The sequence below is a fragment of the Podarcis liolepis genome (genome assembly GCF_965112155.1).
Source record: "Podarcis liolepis genome assembly, chromosome: 3".
In the NCBI taxonomy this organism is placed as follows: domain Eukaryota; kingdom Metazoa; phylum Chordata; class Lepidosauria; order Squamata; family Lacertidae; genus Podarcis; species Podarcis liolepis.
This window is the reverse complement of record NC_139557.1, coordinates 57,556,766-57,579,829: the sequence shown is the minus strand read 5'-3', so window position 1 is coordinate 57,579,829 and position 23,064 is coordinate 57,556,766. Positions and strand designations below refer to the sequence as shown.

The 23,064-nt window shown below is 39.8% G+C and overlaps 1 protein-coding gene across 1 annotated transcript in view; it reads left to right on the top strand.

Annotated features, from left to right (window-relative positions):
- TRDN (triadin) overlaps positions 1-23,064 on the top strand; it is a 169,204-nt gene that overhangs the window by 127,375 nt on the left and 18,765 nt on the right. Inside the window, exons 26-33 of the mRNA XM_083497781.1 lie at positions 1,081-1,107; positions 1,855-1,902; positions 3,317-3,340; positions 6,493-6,543; positions 8,974-9,021; positions 12,513-12,551; positions 17,214-17,240; positions 20,583-20,630. Coding sequence (XP_083353907.1) covers positions 1,081-1,107; positions 1,855-1,902; positions 3,317-3,340; positions 6,493-6,543; positions 8,974-9,021; positions 12,513-12,551; positions 17,214-17,240; positions 20,583-20,630 — 312 coding nt within the window. The remainder of the gene's footprint in view (positions 1-1,080; positions 1,108-1,854; positions 1,903-3,316; positions 3,341-6,492; positions 6,544-8,973; positions 9,022-12,512; positions 12,552-17,213; positions 17,241-20,582; positions 20,631-23,064) is intronic.

Here is a 23,064-nt window from a genome sequence, read left to right as displayed (position 1 = left end):
TATATTGAGGCAGATAATGGGCCCATCTAATCCACTGCTGCTCAGCCTGGCAGTGATATCAGATACAGTGGTGCCTCGCAAGACGAAAATAATCCGTTCCGCGAGTCTCTTCGTCTAGCATTTTTTTCGTCTTGCGAAGCAACCCTATTAGCGGCTTAGTGGCTTAGCGCTATTAGCGGTTTAGCGGATTAGCGGCTATTAAAGGCTAAGCGGCTTAGCAGCTAAAAGGCTATTAGCGGCTAGGCTGCTTAGAAAAGGGGGGGAAGCGAAAAAAAAGCGGAACACTCGCAAGACGTTTTCATCTTGCGAAGCAAGCCCATAATGAAATTCGTCTTGCGAAGCAGCTCAAAAACAGAAAACCCTTTCGTCTAGCGGGTTTTCCGTCTTGCGAGGCATTCATCTTGTGGGGCACCACTGTACAGTGGTACCTCGGGTTAAGAACTTAATTTGTTCTGGAGGTCTGTTCTTAACCTGAAACTGTTCTTAACCTGTGGTACTACTTTAGCTAATGCTGCCGCCACCACACAATTTCTGTTCTCATCCTGAAGCAAAGTTTTTAACCCGAGGTACTATTTCTGGGTCAGCAGAGTCTGTAACCTGAAGCGTCTGTAACACGAGGTACCACTGTATTAGGAAAAGGGTTTCCCCAGCCTTGCTACCAGTTCTCCTTTTTAAAAAGTGGAGGTGTCAGAGACATTCCACTGGCTATGCAGGTGCTCTACTACTTCAAGTATTGCCCTTTTCCTTAAAGCATATTCCTTTTCCTTAAGGCGGAGATGGCACAAGCTTTTTTGCTCCACAACCCAGATCCCCATGGTGCTGCTAAAATGAATGTTTTCCCCACCACCACCTTCATTTTAGCAGGGGATACTGATGCAGACCCTTTCCTGAACCAGTAAAGGATTTGCATTGAAAGCTCTGCTAGAACTGAAGGGAAACCTTTGTTGCAGCAACTTGATGCTGTTGCTTTTTATTGATTTATTTTCTCCATTTACACAGCTGCCCCTAACAAGAGTGTTTTGGATAAATCCTAGAGGTCCATTAAATGTTCACAATGTTTTTTTCTGTTTCATTTCACAGTGACCACAGACGTCCATAAGCCAAAAGGTCAGTACTGTTTACATTTTACAGTAAAATTAAATTTATGCAATATATAGTGTTTGGACTGAGTCCATGGCCGAGCTGAACATAGGATTTGTTTGTGGAAGGACCTCCATGCAATTTAATAATCTTAGGAGCTGGGTGTAAAGTGTCATGTGGGAACCTTAATCCATGCTCCAGCAGATGAATCAGTAGCAGACTAGATAGCAGGGTATGGGCGGTAGAGGAGCAAGGATAAGATGGCGATGAGGTCAGCACAGCACAAAGAGTTAACTCCAACTCTTTGTGATTTACTGCTGCCTCGCTCCCTTCAACCAGTATGGGGTGCACCTGGGTCCTGGCTTTACTCCCTAGCATGGCCAGGTAAAGCTGATTGAAACCCTGAACAACCATGGCCAGCCATTGTAGACGTTCATGAACCAGTGAGCCTGAGGTCTCATTCGGCATAAGCCAGCTTCCTATGTTATTAGAGTTTTATACCAGCATTTATAAAGGTAGGATAGGGAGCTGACTTTTCCATGATTCATTTTGCAACTGTGCAAGGCTTCATTCTTCCTGCAGATTTATTGGAAGGCAAAAAAAGGTAACTCTACAGTTTTATAACATTTATTAGAAAGGTAGATTAGATCAATATCAGGATAATGTCAGTTGCTTTCAAATAAGCAGCAGCGTTTTCAGTGCTTTGAGAAAGCTTGCATGAGCCACTCTTCCTGAGACTGGAAGTGTTACAAAAGCCTTATCTTTGTTTTGCAGCAGTACATGAAAAGAAAGAAGATAGGCCGTTGAAGGTGGTAGAGAAAGGTAAGGAGAAACTCAGTGAAGCTGATGTTATCTAAAGAAAGCGCCATAGCGATTAAAAATAAAATCACATTCAAAAAGTGGGCCATCTTGATTTTGTCTCTCTAGCTATTAGTATTCTTTCTTGACAGATAATTCTGGATCAAGTTTCTGATGAAATTCAGTTTCTGTGTCACTAATCATATTTCTGCAGTGACTGGAATTAATCCATTCAGTCATCTTCAGTTTTGTGGTGGCCTTGTGTCCTACCTCGCAGAAGACAGTCCTCTGTTTGATGGGTGCCTGTTCTAAATCCACTTTAAAATAATAATAATAATAATAATAATAATAATAATAATAATTTATTTATACCCCACCCATCCAACTGAGTTTCCCCAGCCACTCTGGGTGACTCCCAACAGAATATTAAAACAGGATAAAACATCAAACGTTAAAAACTTCCCTAAACAGGGCTGCCTTCAGATGTCTTCTGAAAGTCAGATAGTTGTTTATTTCCTTTATGTCTGAGGGGAGGGTGTTTCACAGGGTGGGTGCCACTACTGAGAAGCGGACACAGGGATCATTAAAGAGCCTCACCAGCAGTTGGCACAGCAGGCTAAGCAGCCATACTATGCAGTCTTCCCCAATATGAAACTGCTAATGAAACTACCATTATGTACTGGTAATTATTTCTAAATGTGCACCTATACATATAAATCAGCATTTCCAAATTTTATACAAACCTGTGGGTGCTGTTGTCCACATTTTTGTTCGTGGAGAAGTGGCCATACTATTCTATTTACCTGTGACATGGTCCACATTTCTGGCCCTAGTTATTTTAACTGATCTCATTTGTAGAATTAATTTTCTGAACGATTCAGCTGCAAATGTTTGTTGAAGCAGGTCACAAGTCCCAATTTATATCCAGACAAGTTCAGTGGGCGGCAGACTGTGTTTGCCTCAAAAGGGGACCACCTGCATTCAAGCAGAGCAGGGCTCTCGCCTTGTTTAGCGTCTCTGATTCGAATAATTGTCCCATCCATAATGGTGACCTTTTCCTTCCAACATTGGTTATGTGAAATGAACCACCAATAACAGACATAAAATATTGGGTGAAAAATATTTGGTATTTCATTTCATCCAAGAGAAATGCCATTGGGTAACATTAGAAATCCATCATACTCAACTGTCATCGTTTCAGTCCAATGATGATTCTTGGGGCTGACACTGCGTTAAGGAATTAGTCAGATCTGATTGAAGGAGCTCAAGAGCTTTTGCTATGTGTTGGTGAGCAAGGAAACAATATGAAGCAACTAAATTATTCTGCAAATGCTACATTTCTAAACAGATTATTCTTAACCCTAAACTAACAAATAATTATATGCCTTAGTAACTTGAAGGGAATTGAGGGATTGTTACTTTTTTTTTCTTTTTGCAGAGAAACCAAAACCAAAGGAATCAAGTAAGCCATATGACATTGTCTATGACTCTTGTATATCACTTATGCAATAACATTTCCTGTATATACTATTTGTTCACATTTTCTACCTTTTAAGAAACAGCAAGATCAACGCAAACACATTATTTGAACGAACCGCAGAATAACACAGGATTATTATTATTATGTTTAAAAACTCTTTTGTTTCGACAAATGTTTCACCTAGAACATTACTGAAACAAGAAATAAGTCATGAAATGGAGCAAGTAAATTGGAACAAGTAAAAGCAGCATGCCTTGCAAGAAGCATAGTTATCCATAACACAATTGCTCACTTTGCTAACCCACAACACAAAAAGCACGTATTATGAGGTAAATTCAACAATATTTCAAAAGTGCAGTGTGATAGTTGTAATTGTGACTTTTAATAATCATCATCATCACAATTAGAAAAACCACATTGCACTAATTTTCTTCCATAGATTTCCTGTTTGGTATGGGGGAGGCGGTCTATATGCCAAAAAGTAAGGATGTGGCTTTTGCAAATTCACATATTCTCCTTCCATCTCCTGAACAATCTCCACACTGTTCCACAAACCTCTTGAACAGATTTGGGAGTGCAGGGTGTGTGTGCAGACAGAAGGGGAAATCATCAAAATTCTCCTCCTCCTTTTCTGCCGATGGAAACTTCCATGGAATCGAGGAGCTTTGTGTCTGCAAAGGGACACAATACGAATAAACCATCTCATATTTCTTGTCTCTTGTAATATCTGGGTCACAACTTCATATGAGTAGATAGATAGATAGAGGGGTACCTCGGGTTACATACGCTTCAGGTTACATACGCTTCAGGTTACAGACTCTGCTAACCCAGAAATAGTACCTCAGGTTAAGAACTTTGCTTCAGGATGAGAACAGAAATCGTGCTCCGGTGGCGTGGCAGCAGCAGGAGGCCCCATTAGCTAAAGTGGTGCTTCAGGTTAAGAACAGTTTCAGGTTAAGAACGGACCTCTGGAACAAATTAAGTACTTAACCCGAGGTACCACTGTAGATAGATACATTTGCTGGTTAGATTGGTAGGTGGAAAAAATATATAATTCAATGTCAAGTTATGGTGAACATCTCACCGTTGCAAGTGTTGCAGCTTGCCAGATGGAACTCTTCCCCCTCTCCTCCCCCTGCATGATGTTCTGGGAATTCTCCCAACCCCATTGAGCCAATTTCAGGGGTGAGAAGGGCACGGAGGGAGGAGAAGGGGGAACCCCATTGTGTAAGCAGAAGGCCTTGCACAGGGTTTGTGGTGACAAGGCTTGTTAGGCGAATCTCACCTAGTATGTTCAGATAGACAGATAGATACGAGTCAAAATATAAAACACCGTATAAAGGAGCATATAAATAAACATATATCTATACCCTGCCCTGCAGGAGGAGCAAACTTCAGATAATTACATTTTTATTTTCCATAAAAGTAATGAGGGGAATGATGTTCCCTGTGTGATAATTAAATGCAGTGGTTTTTTTTCCCTTAAAAAAATGTTTAGGGGTACTCTAGTTTTCCTATTCATATTGAAATACTGCCCCTCAATGAGGCTAAACTTAGATTCACAAAATATTTAGGGGTATGCGTCCCCCCAGAAAAAAGCACTGATTAAATGTATCTCCTATTTTATCTTGTCCTAAAAAGATTTACCTAATTTACAATTATTTCAGCAGTGCTTGCTTCCAAGAAAATGTGCTTAGATTTGTGCCTAAATCGTAGTACTTCCATTTTAAGTGAAATATAGTTCAAATTGTTAGCTTCAGCAAGGTTTGCTGGCAATATATGTAGTCAAGCAAACACTTTAAAAAAATGCAAAAAGGAAGTCATATATTTCATTACTGAAATAAACTCTTTTTGAGCTAGCCATAATCACTTATTTCCAGTTCCTCAGCCACATTTGTATTGCACATGTAAGACAGCATCACAAATGCTAAATTACCGCTGCAGACAACATTAGCTTCTGAAATATTTCCGGCATGATTTTCTGGTTTATCAGATCACTTGGGATTTAAGGCAACATCAGTAATGAGTCAGACTCCAAAAGTGTTTGATCTCCTAAAATCAAGTAATCAGCGTGACTTTCTTTGAAATAATTGCCATAAAGCTCTTCTAGTAATGGCAGTGCATATTTCCTGTTGGTGGTTATAAGAAAATTTCTGAATCGATAAGCTAAGTTAGTCCATGATTTTAAATATTGCAGTTTCCAGAAATAAATTGGGAAGCTCTACTTAAATGTTATTATTCATGAGGACAGAAGAAAAATAATAAAACCCTCAGCAAAAATTAGCTCGTTTGAAATCTTGGAAGAGGATGTGTTTAGGATCAGTGTGCATGGTATATGAGAGCAGAGGGTTTTTTACATCAAGGAAAATCATATGAATATTTTTTTTAAAAAAATACAGTCAAAGTTCAAATGTACCACCTTTGCTAATGGTCACAACCCAATATTAAGTAGGCCCTCTTAAGATATTTAGCTTGGATCTGGAGTTCTCATTACTGGAATGCTGTTCATGGGATGTGCCTATTGAAGAGGGGGGATGATTTTTCTTTTTGTTGACTCCTGCTTCCCTGTAGCCCTTCCAGAACAGGAGGTGGGAAGATGGGGCAGAGAATCCAACAGAAATCACCTTCCCTAAGATGGAACCTTCTCCAGAAACTACCTAATTGGACATCCTCACTGTTTTATTGATCTTCTGGGTGTATTACCTTTTAATGTTTTTAAATGAAGAAGCAAGGTCTACTTGCATTGGAGGAAAGGGGTAGGGAGGCAATTTGCACTGATACCTCCTTTCCTCTGCACCCCCCTTTGTCTCCTGAAAAGCTACTCCAGAAGGTCGGGGGACCCTTCAGAGCAGCACTGGGGTGGTGCAAGTGGGCAGCAGGAGGAAGAGAGACTTGGCAAGATCCTCTCCTCCCTTTGTTCAGTAGGGAACTCCTACTGGATCTCTGAGCTTTTTGTAAACAGAATGAACTTTTCAGAAAGAGCTCTTTGCAGAACAGCCAATCTGGATCCCACTCATAATAATTCATTCCCACTTAAATTGTCATTTGGTCAATATGTATTTACACACATTTTAACAAGTCTATTGTTTGTTTAAAATTGTTTGGTGGTGGGTTGTTCTTTTTGTTTCTTTCAGAAGATGCCAAAGAAAAAGAAGTAAAGCATCACCCAGCATTGAAAGACAAAGGTAATGCCATGCAATCGAAAACAAAGATGTAAGTCAGAATGATTGCAATCAAAACTATAATTAAAAAATAGCTCACGAAAAATTGACTAAGCCAAATTAAATATAAGCATTTCTGCACAAATTAAGTGTAAGTATTTCTGCACATTTCTGCACATGTGTGAGAGGTTTAAATACAGTTTAAACCAAATATAACATAAATGGAGTCAAACAGCAGCATATGGGTTGGTGTGAAGGTGTGATCGAGACAGACATGCCTTCAGGACTTCATAAAGGCAGAGGCTAAAAAACACTCTCTAACCATTTAAACACCCAAGTCTGTTAAAAGATCAGATATCATTGACTTCCATTTTCCCATTCTAATTTAAAATCCCTGTGTCACCAGGCTCACCGCTAAGAGATACTTACATTGCAATCTCCCAATCTTATATTATACTCATGCATTAGGATCTGTCAACTTCCTTTATTTCAGTTTCTTATTTTTCCAGTCTTAAATTCAGTTCTCCACATTTTGTAGCAATCTGCAATTTCTTGATTTAAAAATTCCTCATGAAAATTCATCAGCATACTGGTGTGGATTTCTCCCAATAAACATATTTCATGTGCAGCTCTGGTTAATGTACTCATTTTTGAAAGGATTTCCCCCTAATATCATGTATATTTGCATGCTATTTTCACTAATATCCTCATTTGTATGCACACTTTCCCCTAATATATGTATTTTTGTATCAATGGATAGCTGTGTTTTAGTTTGTGTATTGCTTCAGAAAGTGTGAATTTGATAGATTTGGCTTTAAATGCATACTGAATCAAATTTCTCCTCCATTCCAACTCATAAGTAGAACCTATGTCATATCAGTTCTTCTCAGCTTAAGATATATTTGTGGCTTCCCTCTGCACACGTTACAGTTAGTTTCATGGGTAGAAAACTTCTACAGGTTTTCATTTGTTTGTCCCATTCAAAGCTGCCAAGGCTACTAAATAAATATTTGGCCTTGACCCAGCATAACTAGTCTTGTATTTGCACGTATCAATAGGATGTGAGATAACAAGGAATGTGATCATTTGTACATTTAGTTTATATAGGGAAGCTCATCTGTCTTGACATTTGCCTATTCATTGCCTTTAAGAAGGCTTGCATTTAAAATACCATATCAGGTCAAGCAGATTATAATCGGATGCAATTAGGGCTGCTATAAGCTACAGCATTCTTTGACTCCAACCAAGTGATATTCAGGAAGTCCCAAAATGATTTTGCGTCTTCCGACACATCAGTCCCAATCTATTCCTACCAAAGCATCACTGATCTCGGCATGTGAAAGGTCAGTGGTTCAACACCAACAGGAAATGACATTTAGCAAGATTTGAACCACATGCTATTTATTCAATTGTTAAAATAATTGCAGTGTCAAGGTCATGACAATTTTTAAATGCCAAAATTCAGTGCCAGCTTTGGTTAAATTGCATTGAAGACAGCTGCTGCAAAATAAAACAATGCAATAGGTGTACCCTGTAATTACGTAGAAAATACAAAACTCTAGCCTTGACCAAGCAAAATATAGAATTCCAACCTAAAACACCGAGAGACGTGAATGGACTTTAGAGGAAAGCGTGGAGACCCATATTTTTTAATTGCGTTCAGTACGTATTTAGTCAGCATTAGCACAGTTATGGCAAGTCCTTAAGTCGACACATGGGGGGTGGGGTCAGACAGACAGACAGACAGACAGAAGTGGAAGGAGAATTGAATTGATTTGAATGGAAAGGCCCCTTCCACAAATGCTCCTTCCATGACAGGAAGCTCCTTGCTTTCATGGACGGATAATGTTTAGCTTTTACACTAAGAAGTTAATTAATTGCAATTTTCAAAATACTCAGTTCAGTATCTCATTTATCGATTTCCATTCGCTTTGAGCTTCTGGATCCTTCAATGTCCTTTTGTTTCAGTCACAAAATATTTCACAGCATTTTACATAGATTCAGTATTGGGCTGAGTTTGACTAACACTTGCTAAATGTAGTTCTTCACAGATGCTGTAAAACAAGAAAACCCTGAAAACTCCAGAACCCCATGGGAATTGGGAAATGGTATACATTAAACATCTTAAATCTTCTTCCTCGACCCAATCTCTTTCCTGAGCCTCCAAGAATAGTTATGATGCTTGGAAAGTCATATTAGTGGGAGGAATTACTGATAATTGGCACTTCATGTGGCCAGATTATTTTGCTATATCAAATGAAATATTCAGAGTACACGAATTGACTGTTATTATAATCATCTCATAAGTACAGCTAAGCTTGTTGATCTCTGATGCTGTAAAACTTCACAATGCAAGTTTGAAAACTGAACACTTGGAACTATTCACATACTTCTCAGGGCTCGTAGAGAAGAATCATTTTGTAACCACAGGATTAATTATTGTTTTTCCCCTAGATGCTGCAAAAGAAAAAGTGAAGCCTCCAGTTGCTGCCAAAGAGAAAGGTGCTATTTGTAAAGTTGCATACCTTTTTAAGTTCATGAGTTCTTTCAGGGATGAGAATTGATAGCTGCAAACTTGTTATTCACTTATTTACCAGGACTATTCTAAGATTAGAATGACTTTTGTTGCTGAGAATTAAGACATATACATATTCGCACACAACAGAAAGCAGAGAAATTATCAAAAGTTTAAGGATGTTTTAGTCTAGTCGATAAAAACGAAGGAAAGGTATAACTGAACTGCGTGTTAGCTAAGTTGTAAGTGAACACAGTATGTGTAACTGTAGAATGTGTTTATTGGTTACAGGGCACCAGGCCACATATTCTGGGTCTTGTGAGCACTAAACACATGGCATGCTCACTTACAACTTGGCCTCCGTTCAGCCACACATCAACCTCAGTTGTCTTCCTCTCCACAAACTTTAGGACTACATAATGGGCTTTCGCTGTAGAAACTAAAGGAACACAAACAAAACATCTATCATAAGATGAACTTGTTTTGACTTTATGATGAACAGAATGTTCAGGCTCCAAAATGACTGAAAAGCCCACCCACTTTGACTATAGAGCTGCTAACGTGACTCCATTATAGAAAAAATGGTGGATGTTGGAGTATATTTCATTTTTCACTTTCATGGTCAACTTTAGCTATATTCCAATCCAGCAAAAGCACTGTTGCACCCATTCTGCAACAGCTAAAGCATCTTATACTAAGCTGGAATGTATATTATTTCCCAGGGTGCAGAGAGCGCACCTAATTAAGCAATAACATTTCCATATTTGTAAACTAAGAAAATTGGATTTTTTTTCCAGAGGCAACAAAAATGAAGGAAGACCCTAGTTGCTCAGAAATGCAACTATCATGCTATGTTATATGTTAAGCAAAATCCCACTCAGATCCATGTTTTAACACTCCTTTTCTGTCAACTTAAATAAAACTTTTCCTTCCAGAATATAAGCATATGGTGGTGAGGTGGGTTCAAAAAGTTAGCTTCTTATTATATTGTCTTTTCAGTACTGATGTTATTAGGTGAGATCCCCTGCCTATAGCCCACTCCAAAGTAGAGGTGAGCCCCCCAAATTCTTCTCTGGCTCAGTTTGAAATCTGATCTGGAGAAGAATTGTTGACTTCCCCTTTTCAGTGCAATGGAGTTATGTCACTCTGTGACTCAGGGCAGGATGAGACATTTAGCATGGAAAGGGAAGGTCTTATTAATAGATGGAAATATCTGGGCCGTGGAAATATCTATACCTGGCACTTCACAAATTATGTCACATTTGTGAGTCAAGCATTCATGCCTATGAACATATGCACAATTTGTCCAAGATCTGTGATCCTTGTAGGATGGAGAAATTCAAAGATATTGAGCAAATAGGTCCAACTCACACATGAACTTGTTTACACAATGGCACATGCAAGCATCTTTTCACACCATTTTGTGCCACACAAGGGATTTCAATGAACCAGCTCTCAGTCATTTTTATCTGCTGGAATTTATATAATATGAACGCAGTATTTTCCAGAGTAAACTGAATGTGCACCGTGATGTTGAATGTCTGTGACAGAACATTGACATTTTGTCAGAAAAACATAACCCCTATGTGTAAATTGGCTGCAAGCATCTTGTGTGCAATGCTGTGCTTTATTAGACCTCTCTTTTTTAAAAAACAATAATAAGTGACATACCACACAGATCCTACAAAATAGGGTCTAAAAAGGGCCTTGCAAAAAGAAAGAATAGCTCTGGTGACTATAAAGATTCAGTGCCCTGTAGAAACCCACAGAGACAGACTCACTCTTATTTTTCCTCCCATGTAGTTTATAACAATATGCAAAGAAGCACTATGCAGCTATAGCATTGCTATTTAGATGAAAGGTATTTCATCATCTGTGCATCTTTGACTGTGACAGACATTTAGCATTATAAGGTTACATCTTTCTTACTATTTGCAATTTAGCTGTTTCATTCTCTAAAGGTCTGTGCTGCATATGAAGATAGAATGAGCAAAAAGATGTGGGTGATTTCTTTGTAGAAATTGCCTAGTGTCTTTATTTAGTGGAAGCAGTTCATGGTGTCATAACAAAGGGGGGTCATTCTCAACCTTGCTTTTCTAAGCTATGAGGTGGTAGCGGAAGCCAAAGGTGTCAGAGCCAGCACTGAGCAATGCATAGTTGCTGACTGGATGATTTCACCAGCTGATGTCAACAACCATGCTACACCAGCAACCTTGCACTTTCACAGTGCCGCTGGCTTGAGTACCCCCCCACCCCTTTTTCCACTTTTGCCTTCCAGTACAGAAAGGTAAGGGATGTGGGTGGCACTGTGGTGTCAACCACTGAGCCTAGGGCTTGCCGATCGGAAGGTCGGCGGTTCGAATCCCCGCAACGGGGTGAGCTCCCATTGCTCGGTCCCAGCTCCTGCCAACCTAGCAGTTCAAAACCACATCAAAGTGCAAGTAGATAAATAGGTACCACTCCAGTGGGAAGCTAAATGGCCTTTCCATGCACTGCTCTGGTTTCAACAGAAGCAGCTTAGTCATGCTGGCCACATGACCCAGGAAAAACTGTCTGTGGACAAACGTTGGCTCCCTCGGCCAGTAAAGCGAGATGAGCGCCGCAACCCCAGAGTTGTTTGTGACTGGATTTAACTGTCAGGGGTCCTTTACCTTTACCTTTTTACAGAAAGGTAAGGTTGGGAAAACTGCTTCCCTTTCTGTTGACATGGGGTAGCTACCACAGGTTACCTACATTGTCATTATGTTATTCCATCCCATTCATTTTAATGCAAAGGAAACCTAGTGCAACTTCAGTGGGGGGTGGGGAGAAGTAATCAATTACATAACGTGTGTGAACTGAAAGCAACAAGCTTTGTAGCCTGAAAGTGGTAACAACAACAAATGTATTTCAATTCTAGACATTGGACGATTAAGTGAACATTGGCTGGTGATTTCTGCTCCTATTTCTGTCTTTGACATCCCTAACCTTAACTTCCCAAGTGCGGAACTTGTGTAAAGGTTGGGGTTGCCCCTCCGACACAACTTATGTTTTTTGCTAACTTCCCTTTTCCCCTGTGCCTTCCAAAAAACCAGGGCTGGGGGACTTTCCAGAACAGCAAAAATTGCCTCCTCCTGGTTTCACTGGTGAATGTGAAAAGCACTTCTTCTATTGGAGGGGCAACTGGGAATCCAAGGCAATGTTACATAGCATGTAGGCACCCAGCAAGAAAATAGATGCTATGGTGCTTATTCCCCACCTTATCAAATCTCTTTCCATAATTGGGGGGGGGGGGGCGTGGTGAAGATTCAATTCATTGTGTGATTTATGAGCTGAGCTGCTTGTTTCAACTTTTATATTGAATATGCTTGACAATTAAAGATAATTTCTCAATATAAAACCAGTATCACATCTAGGAAGCAAGAAATAATGAACACAGTAAAATGAATTATGGCAAGCAGTTATGACTTTTAAACGAATTGTTTCTCTTTTACCTCAGAACCTGGTATAAAAAAGGAAGTCAGTCTACCTAAAGCAGGTAATGGGATACTTCTGTATTTAACAGAAAGCATTTGTGTTTTCTACAGACTGAATTATTCCTCTAGATAAAGCATTGCACTGGTCAATTTGAAGGGCATAATCTCAATTTGAAAATGTCAATGTATCTAACAATATGTTTTTCAGTTCTTAATTTCTCTAATGGGAGACCTTCAACATCTCAGCAGCAATTTTGTGAGCCTCTATTATCCAAAATAAAAATGTAACGGTGGGTGACCTGGCATTGCTGCATGTTGTGTGTCATGCAAATGTATTGCCATAATGTCAGCTCACAAACTCATGTCATTTTGCTTAGCTGTCAACCAGTATGACATTTTAAAATACTGTGATATCAGTGCAATACACAAATTGGCCATGCAGGTTTTTTCCCCAGTAGGGTCATTGAGCTTATTTTCCAAGTGGCAGAATAATTTTGAAAGCAAAAGTTTCTCAACAGAATCTCATCCATGATAATGTTTGCATAGACAAGAGCAATATTATAATTAGATGTGCATGTTGTTTGTGTAGACACAACTTTTCACAAGTTTGTAATTGGGCCTGACATTATCAATGGAGTGACACCAGCATTCAAAATACTTTTGTTCAGTTGTATATTTTTATTCAGTCATATTTGCATTATAATAATGCTGCTTATCCAAAACCAACTGTATTGTTTAGAACAGGGATAGCTGTTGTGGTACCCTCCAAACGTTGCCTGCTATCTCCCACCAGCCCCAGTCAACATGGCCAATGGGCAAGTATAATGGGAATTTCAGCCCAACAATACTTCGAACACACCATTTGGCTACCTTTGGTTTAAGCAGTGGCCATTGCAATAATAAGATACAACTTAATGCATGTAAAACTATTATAGTATCAAGAGAGAAACCCTTTTGTGCCCTGTAAAGTCTTTTTCCTCGTTGCTATAAATAATCCAGACACCAACAGCTGTGTTAATTTTTGTTGACCATTGAAATTCTTGCAACAAAGTTATCTTCATCTAGCAGCTATATGTTTTGGATGGATACTTTTCAAAAGTATACCGACATGTGTCTTACTTCATTTTCAGTTATTTTGGCAAGCTCTTAATTGGTTTTGTGGATCATGTTGTAAAGGCCAAGATGAATGGAGGGGGAAATGTTGGCTGATTGTCTCAGTTTAGAAATAATGATGAATTGATGAAGCCATGGTAACTGACAGAGGGCATTGCACAACTAAAAAGAATTTATTAATAAATTAAGCCATTTTCTTTAAAGTGCACCAGCAACCAAATATATCTGAAAAGCTGTGTAGTCCATTATGTCACGTTCTGGTTGGTCACTGGGAGAACGGGATGCTGGCCTAGAGGGGCCACTGGCCTGATCTAGCATGTTCTCCTTAGGTTCTTATGAATAAAAGTAATGGTTCTAGAGCAGGGGTGGGGAGGCTTTTTTAGCTGAAGGCCTGCATTCTCTTCTGGAAAATGTTCTGGAGGCCACACACCATTAAGTGGAAGAGCCAGAAGCAACAGTGGGCAGAGCAGTTAATTTGTGGGTTTTACCTTTGTGCTGTAGGCTGGTTCCTATACACACAGCCCAGTCAATCCTCCATTCAGGCAAGTAAGAAGCATTACCTTGAGGACACACCACAGGCAGGCAAAAACACTCAAGGAGGGTGTGAAGTAGGTCTGGGGAAAGTGGTGTGACCTGGGAAATGTCCTGATGACCCCCATGGAGAGGCTTGGAGGGCCACAATTACCCACTGGGCCTGAGGTTCCCCACTCCTGTTCTAGAATAGCTGCTATTCTGTGTCTTAACAAATCCTCTTTCTTTCATTGCATGCATCAGCCATGAACACAAGTGCAACAGACACAGACATTCATTCTGTTAAATGACAGACAGATTTAGTAACTGACAAGTTACCAAAAATATGTTCTGTTTTTAGCCCTACCAATTTATGGTTCTGGCTGAACTATTTAAAATTTTTAAAGATGATGCTGTTAAGGTACTACACTCAATATGCCAGCAAATTTGGAAAACTCAGCAGTGGCCAGAGGATTGGAGAAGATCAGTCTACATCCCAATCCCAAAGAAGGGAAGTGCCAAAGAATGCTCCAACTACCGCACAATTGCGCTCATTTTACACACTAGCAAGGTTATGCTTAAAATTCTACAAAGCAGGCTTAAGCAGTATGTGGACCGAGAACTCCCAAGTGCAAGCTGGATTTCGAAGGGGCAGAGGAACCAGAGACCAAATTGCAAACATGTGCTGGATTATGGAGAAAGCTAGAGAGTTCCAGAAAGACATCTACTTCTGCTTCATTGACTATGCAAAAGCCTTTGATTGTGTCGACCACAGCAAACTATGGCAAGTTCTTAAAGAAATGAGAGTGCCTGATCACCTCATCTGTCTCCTGAAAAAATCTCTATGTGGGACAAGAAGCTACAGTTAGAACTGGATATGGAACAACTGATTGGTTCAAAATTGGAAAAGGAGTACGGCAAGGCTGTATATTGTCTCCCTGGTTATTTAACTTATATGCAGAATTCATCATGCGAAAGGCTGGGCTGGATGAATCCCAAGCCGGAATTAAGATCGCCGGAAGAAATATCAACAACCTCAGATATGCAGATGACACAACCTTGATGGCAGAAAGTGAGGAGGAATTAAAGAACCTTTTAATGAGGGTGAAAGAGGAGAGTGCAAAATATGGTCTGAAGCTCAACATCAAAAAAATGAAGATCATGGCCACTGGGCCTATCACCTCCTGGCAAATAGAAGGGGAAGAAATGGAGGCAGTGAGAGATTTTACTTTCTTGGGCTCCATGATCACTGCAGATGGTGACAGCAGTCACAAAATTAAAAGACGCCTGCTCCTTGGGAGAAAGGCGATGGCAAACCTAGACAGCATCTTTAAAAGCAGAGACATCACCTTACCAACAAAGGTCCGTATAGTTAAAGCCATGGTTTTCCCAGTAGTGATATATGGAAGTGAGAGCTGGACCATAAAGAAGGCTGATCGCCGAAGAATTGATGCTTTTGAATTATGGTGCTGGAGGAGACTCTTGAGAGTCCCATGGACTGCAAGAAGATCAAACATATCCATTCTTAAGGAAATCAGCCCTGAGTGCTCACTGGAAGGACAGATCGTGAAGCTGAGGCTCCAATACTTTGGCCATCTCATGAGAAGATAAGACTCCCTGGAAAAGACCCTGATGTTGGGAAAGATGGAGGGCACAGGGGACGAGATGGTTGGACAGTGTTCTCGAAGCTACAAACATGAGTCTGAGCAAACTGCGGGAGGCAGTGGAAGACAGGAGTGCCTGGCGTGCTCTGGTCCATGGGGTCACGAAGAGTCGGTCACAACTAAACGACTAAACAACAACAACAATTTATGGTTCACTTGGCTGAAAGATTTTCATCCTGAATCCCAATCATTTGTCCATGGGTGGGAGGGGAAGGTGCTGTTTATATTAATATCTTTCTGGCATTCTGATAAAGGCACAACTTTATAAACACTTGAAATGAATATATAGAAAAAGTACTAACTGAAGACCTGAGAGAGAGACCCTCAAAAATAGAGCTTCAGGCACCAATATCTGGGCATAAGAGCCTGGAATCAATTATTTTAAGAGAGTTTCTTTTTTGTATTTGACAATCCCTGTTGTATGACAAAGTAATAGGATGATGCTGCATGTTGCAAAAGGGTCAATTCATCCTTAAGCCATGCCTATTTATTCTCCAGCCATTTCAGTGTGGTTGGCATTTTACTTGAGATGCTCAGGGAATTACTTATTTGTAATTCTGATAAGAACTAGCCTGATCTGCACCTCCTAGATTAATGTGCTAATGTGCCCTTTTCAGAATTTTGAGATATAGTTGTCAGCTAAAAGACCATATTGAGAGAAAATATGTTTGTAGTGGTGCACTTTGTAAAAAGATACAATCAAAAATACACATCTACATGTGTATTTATTTATTTATTGTGCCTTTGTAACATAAATAAACCATGCAGGTTAATGTAGAAATGAGTCGTGGTGGACTTATGAATGAACACAGGCAGAGCTGACAAAGACTTATCTGTCCAACCGTGCACACAACCAACCATTTGTGCTGTTTCTGTGTAGTGATATGCTAAGAGCACGTGACACCATTTGCACTCTATCAACTGAGATAGGATTTAGAGCTCTAGAATGCATTTGGCATGGATCAGTCCCACACAATTGTAGGAAAAAGGCATTGTGATAATGAGCACACTGTTGCCGCTACATACGTGCCCATGCCGTAAAATCACCAAAGTAGGGCCTTCTATGCACAGTCTGAAGTATGGAGGGTACATAACACCCTATAAATTAAAATATAACATTTAAAACCAAAGCATAAAAGATATAATATTAATAATGCAACAGACAGACAATTGTCACTTCACATATAGCTGTACATATTGTACAGGGCCTGGGCAAAGAAGTATTTTGCTGGCACCAAATATCCGTCATACTTCAGAGGGAAGGGAATTCCAACCACAATGTGGCACCATGGAAACAGCGCTATACCATGTGTCCAAAATGCTCCCCTGGTGCATCTTCTTATTGCATTGTAAAGCTACGGAACTCAGATGAGTTTCATCTGCAATCTTTATTTTTAAGAATGAATGTAGCTCACTGTTGTCTTTGTATTTTTCTAGGCAAGAAAGTGGAACACAAACCAGCAAGTAAGTTGCTAAACTGCATAGCAGAATAAAAAAAAGAACGAACAGTTGACATAGACAGGGCCGGATTTAGGTTTGATGAGGCCCTAAGCTACTGAAGGTAATGGGGCCCTTTATATGTCCAGCTGTCCTTTGTCAAGAACAAATTGTCACTGGTTTTTGTGTTGAATATATGCTATATGGTAATTTATTGACCTAGTAGGTATCCAAAGCCATTTGCACATAACAAAATATGTATTTTATCATAAAATACATATTTTATGTAAGCACTCTATATATATAAAGGAGCAAACCAGTGATATTTTAGGGAGCAGGCTAGCAGGTGGGGCCCATTACTTACATCATAGGAACCTATTCAACACAAAACACTGTTACCATATGTAGGTTTTATTTTATTTATTTGTTTTTTTATCTTATATTTTGGAAATGTACATCCAGTGGGTTTTTTTTTTCCTTTAAATTTTTTGGGGGCCCCCAAGAGAGTGGGGTCCTAAGTTATAGCTTGTTCAGCTTATATGTACTGGTCATAGATGCCATTGTTTGGTCAATGAAAATGTTCCATATTAGTAACCCTAATCCTGGTTTTGGGAATGGAATACCCGTGGTATCTGCCCACCTTTGAGTGGCCATGATCTCACCTTGATCCCGCTAGCATTTCCCGGCATTCAGGCTCATTGGTCAGCAGTCAGGGTGTTCGGTGTCTGGATCCTTGGCCAAAGTCATACACAACCTATGAACAATACAGTTGTGGCCATTTTTAGTCCGTTTTCTTAGTCCTCTTGTTCTCCCCCTAGCACCATGCTTTGGGTCCAACAACATAATCACTGTGACTTGTGATTACTTGTGATGCGGGCAGGATATAAAATCAATAAAATAAATACTGCTACTCCTTGCAGATTCCTCATGCGCTAAGCAGTAGTTTTGAATCTCTGCTGCTGCTTTGCCTCAATTTCGCCCCTGATATTATATGCTAGTGCTGTCTCTTCTATCCACTATTAAAATTGCCAGGTAAATCTAAAGCCACTGAGGATGATGGTGAACGTACTAGAATTCAGCTGACGTGTGACAAGAGCTGCAATATGTAAAACAGTGGCTTCCTCATATTTTTGACTCTATCCAAACTGCCTTGTCAGTTGGAGTTACGCAGCTGTGCAATGGAGCTGAGTGCACAGTTTCAGCATGCAGTTCTTACCATCAGCTGGCAAGTGTGCTAGAGAACAAAAGGAGCTCAGTAAGGAATTAAAGAAAGGAATCTGGGGAAAATAGAAAACACCTTCTCCCCAACACATTGACTTTCAGTTTTTGTTTTTGTTTAAAGAGAAGTCAATGTATGTCTTTGAAGTTTATTTGTGCTAATGTCATGTGTCTTAATACAAGGCACTTGCTTTATGTTTTTTTTTATATAGGTGAGCCCCTTCCTTTGAATATTAAAGCAAGAGGTTGTTAGTTTTTTCTTATGCCAAGCCTTCTTTCAAATTCCAGTGGATTTTATTGCCTGTACTCTCCCACAAAATTGCTTGGGTTTTCCCCCGGCACCCCAGAGCAGCTTTAAGGAATGTGTTATTTGACATGTACAGCAGAATCATCATTTTCAGTACAGTCTTCATCACAAGCCTGGTAAATCTGGAGCCATACCTGATGATCTGATAACACTGATAGTTTTTACTTGGACTTTGTTATTTTAACTCATGTGCATTCTATGTGCCTGTTTTGTAGTTTTGTTTCTCAACTTTTAATTTTCATCCATTGTTATGATTGCTCTATCTGTTTTATATACTTTATAAAATGAAATGATAAAAAATAGGGGCATCCTGGGGCACAGTGGTCTGCAATCTGCAGGATACAAAAAGCCCTTTTTCCTCTGGCCTGCTCCAGAAAAGGACCCAGAACTATGCTGTCCTGGTGCTGGAATAGAGATTTTGCCTCCCATCAATAACATTTCCTGGTTTCCACAGCACAATAATAGACAAAGAGCTTTTTGGTGCTTTCAGAAAACCCATGCAACACTTTTCAAAAATTCAATCCTAAATATGAAATGACGCTGTCCACCTCCCTGGTGTTCCTCTTCTCTCAGGGCTATAAGGGTCTTTCTGCCACTGTGTCATGAATTGGAGCTGACAAATCGATCTATTTTTTATCCTTCTCTTAAGGCAGGTCAAATAACTCCCCTCCTCTTTCTGTTTGAAAATCTTACCATGACAGAATCTGAATTGCTGCATTTTTAAATATAATATTGAAAACACTAGAATTGCAAATGCATTTGAGTGATAATTTGAAAGCAAACCTGTATTTGAAAGCAAATATGTAGTAAAAATCTATTTGCTATTAACACATGTTGTGTTTTCAAACCATTCTTGTATGATACTATGGCCTTGCCATATAAACATGCTCTCTCTATAGTAGCAGCTGATGTTGCTTGGACTTAAGCAGCATTATCTATCTTCCACTGGTCCTTATTAACTAGATTCATTCTGATAAAAAAGTACTTCTATGCCATTCCTAATTGGCAATCCATTATGATTCCTCAGAACCAATTCACTTTAAATCTCCCTTGAGTAATGTGACCCTTATCTTATGAAGTTTAATTATCACACAAATAGAAGCCCAGTTGCTTCCATTATACAATTCCTTGTTCTCTAGATCATAACCATGGTTGGGGCTCCACTGTTTATGCATTACAGTTCTTGGGGCTTTGGAGTTTAAAGGAAAATTAACAAGTTTATTTTACCCTATTAAGGTGATTAACAGAAGTATTTGAAGTCTGTACTCCCATTAAGATAGAAAGATGGGCTCCATTTACAGAAATAAGCTTTCGCTGATCCTTGTATGAAGTAGTTGCCTTTTTTCTTTTAGTAAACTGTTTCTGGAATGTACATCTGGATTATAGAAGTTATGCTGTGTTTCCCTCACCCGCCTCCTGTAATGTAACCTCCTCTGTTATTTCACTGGCTTTGGGTAGGAGTAGTGTACGGATACATAACTTTATATTTTAAAATATTTTAGCATTTCTTAATGTTCGTATTTGGGTTTTTCTACAGTACAATATTGTCTTTTTGGTGCCTGAATAGGTCCTATCTAGTTTCAGAGGAAGTAGAATAGAAAGAAGCCCCCTTCTTGCATGAATCTTAAGATTGCCATGTCTGGCCTGGTGCTGGGCTCATCCCTAGACATCAACACATTGGGATGGACAGTTTGCATAGGGAAGTTCTATACATGAGCCTAGCAATACATGCACATTTGGGGATGGGACCTGCAGTTATCCTGTGACGCCCTCTTCATGACATATGACAGGGGTTATTTGACAATTTGGCTCCTTGTTTATTTCATGCTGCTTCTGTCTTGTAGAACAAGAAAGCCTTAAACATGAAAAAGAAGTTCCTCAAGTAAAACCAGGTATGTATAAGCATGGAAGGATTTCCAGTCTGTGTTAGGTCTCAGCTGCAAATAAAACATTTTAAATGTGTTGTGAAGTGCAATATACAAATGTGACACTAGATGGTGACAGTGAGCTATGCCAAATTCAATGTATTTTTCAAAACTTTTTTTTAAGCATTTTCACAGTGTTTTTATATGTGTGTAGATTCCACCTCAGTTTCATTCCTGCTCATTTCTAGCTCCTGTTAATCTATTCCTTTAAAAGAAAGTACATACATTTTTATTTAAATATGTATTTTATCCCAAATTATGCATCACTAAATGCATTTTATCCTTACATGCATCGGCACAGATTCAATAGTTGTTTAGTGGGAACCAGCACAATGAGTGCTGCTAGTGCAATGGGACTTATTCCCCCACTGCTTACCCTACACACAGTGTGTGTCCCCATCAGTTCAAGGGGGGGGGGGAAGGACGACTCACAGTACAGTGCATGGGGGGAGGATAGGGGTAGATTATTCCATCTGGTAGGTAAATATGCTTGTGCTGGTGGAGTGATCAACAGTGAAATATTCCCATAATCTTTCCAGTGTGAAATATGAAGGATAATTATGTTCCATTAGTCTGGGAGGTGTGAATTAAATTGGTTTGCTTAAAATTCAAACCAAACAAAATTCTCCCCCACGCCTAATGTATATTCTATTTTCAGTTCCTATCCATTCCAAATAGTGCCATTTGATACACAGAAACAAACAAGAAAATTGTAATAGTTGCACAGTCACCTGGCAAAGCAGGAAGGAGAGCTGACTAATCCAGCAGACTAATATGTCCTTGGGCACCTGGCATTATTCCTGTTCAACATAAATGTATGCCAAAAAAACAAGCAAGCAAGCAAACAGCTTGGTCTGCTTTCCCATCTCTAATCAAATCAGTAATGACCTCCATAGAGAATGTTTACCAGTTACCTAAGATTATTTGGTGATTGTTCTATAGTCAAATTCTTTTTAAACTCTTTTTACCATATATCTTTAAAACGATTGATACATAATTAAACAATGAAACCAGGGAGGGAAACAGGGGGAAGAATACTAAACCCAACAGAAATTGGTTAGGAGATCAAAAGAAAAAAGTCTTCTGATGAAAGTCAGACAGGAGTGAGCAAAACAAGTATTTCCAAAAAGGATTGGCAGATTTTCACCAGGTAGAGAAGTGTCATGTTGAATACAAAGCATTTGGCTTGATTAGTCTTTTGGAAAGACAGTGCTGATGGGTAAGTTTTCCCAGCAGTTCTATACAGTATACATCACCTGTTGTCAGACAAGAAGTTCTCAGAACAGCTTATCGTGGACTTCCAAGGAAACAGTGTTTCAAAGCCTAGCGGATATGAGCACAAAGGCAGTCAAATCTTTGAGTAACACCCTGGAAAGATTGTCAGATTATTTGAAAAGATCTGTATCATCCACCCAGTAATTCTGAATATTCCGAAATATACTTCAGACCAATTTTTGGACACCTTCACAAAGTCTCACCACATATGAAAGTATGGTCCATGAATTCAACATTTCCTCTTACACATTTGACTCCTATCTTTACACGTGGTATACTGTATACGATACCGAAAAAGCTAATTGTATTTGACCTATGCAAAATATTAAGAGTATTCTCCTGAAACAAGACACATCAGTGGCGTAGCGTGGGTTGTCAGCACCCGGGGCAAGGCAAGTAATTTGCGGCCCCTAGAGTGAGTGAGCCAGGTAGGGGCAGAGAGCTGCGAGTGCGAGTGCGCCCCCCCAGATGTTGCGCCCGGTGCGGCCGCCCCCCCCCCCTGCACCCCCCACGCTACGCCACTGGGACACATTCCAATTTCATTAGAAACAAGCTCCCACCTAAAATACATCCAGACTGCTTTGATAGCCACCCCCCCCCCGTGCTATTCCTTTCCATTAGAGTTGGGTGTTGGGGTGGGGTGATAGAAAGATAATGGGTCCATTTGTAGGGCCGTTTTTTGTTATGGGCTCTAACATGATCAGAAACCTTCATTGGCACTTTAAGTGTTAGAGCTTAAAGGATATACGTGGCTGCTAGAGGAAGCCCAGCTAGTCATAGCCCTACTCTGGTCAGGTTCTCAACTCCTTTAGTTAGCAGAATGGGTCAACACCACTGAGTGACAACAGATGCATCTGGTTAGATCCAGAGAATACTGAGCAGAATTCTATTTGCACAGCGGTCCTTTTCTGGCTGCTTCCCCTGCACACATACACAAAGGATGCTCTGGAGGGTTCAAGAGATGCTCTGGAATGTTGTATAGGTGGGACAGAAAAATCAGGTGAATTTTACAGGTATCTGACCAACTGCAAATATTCAGTGATTGTTTCCATCATAATTACAATGTGTGGTATCCATCCAAACAATTCCACTAGCACAAGAAGTTTTAACTTCCCAACCCCCTCCT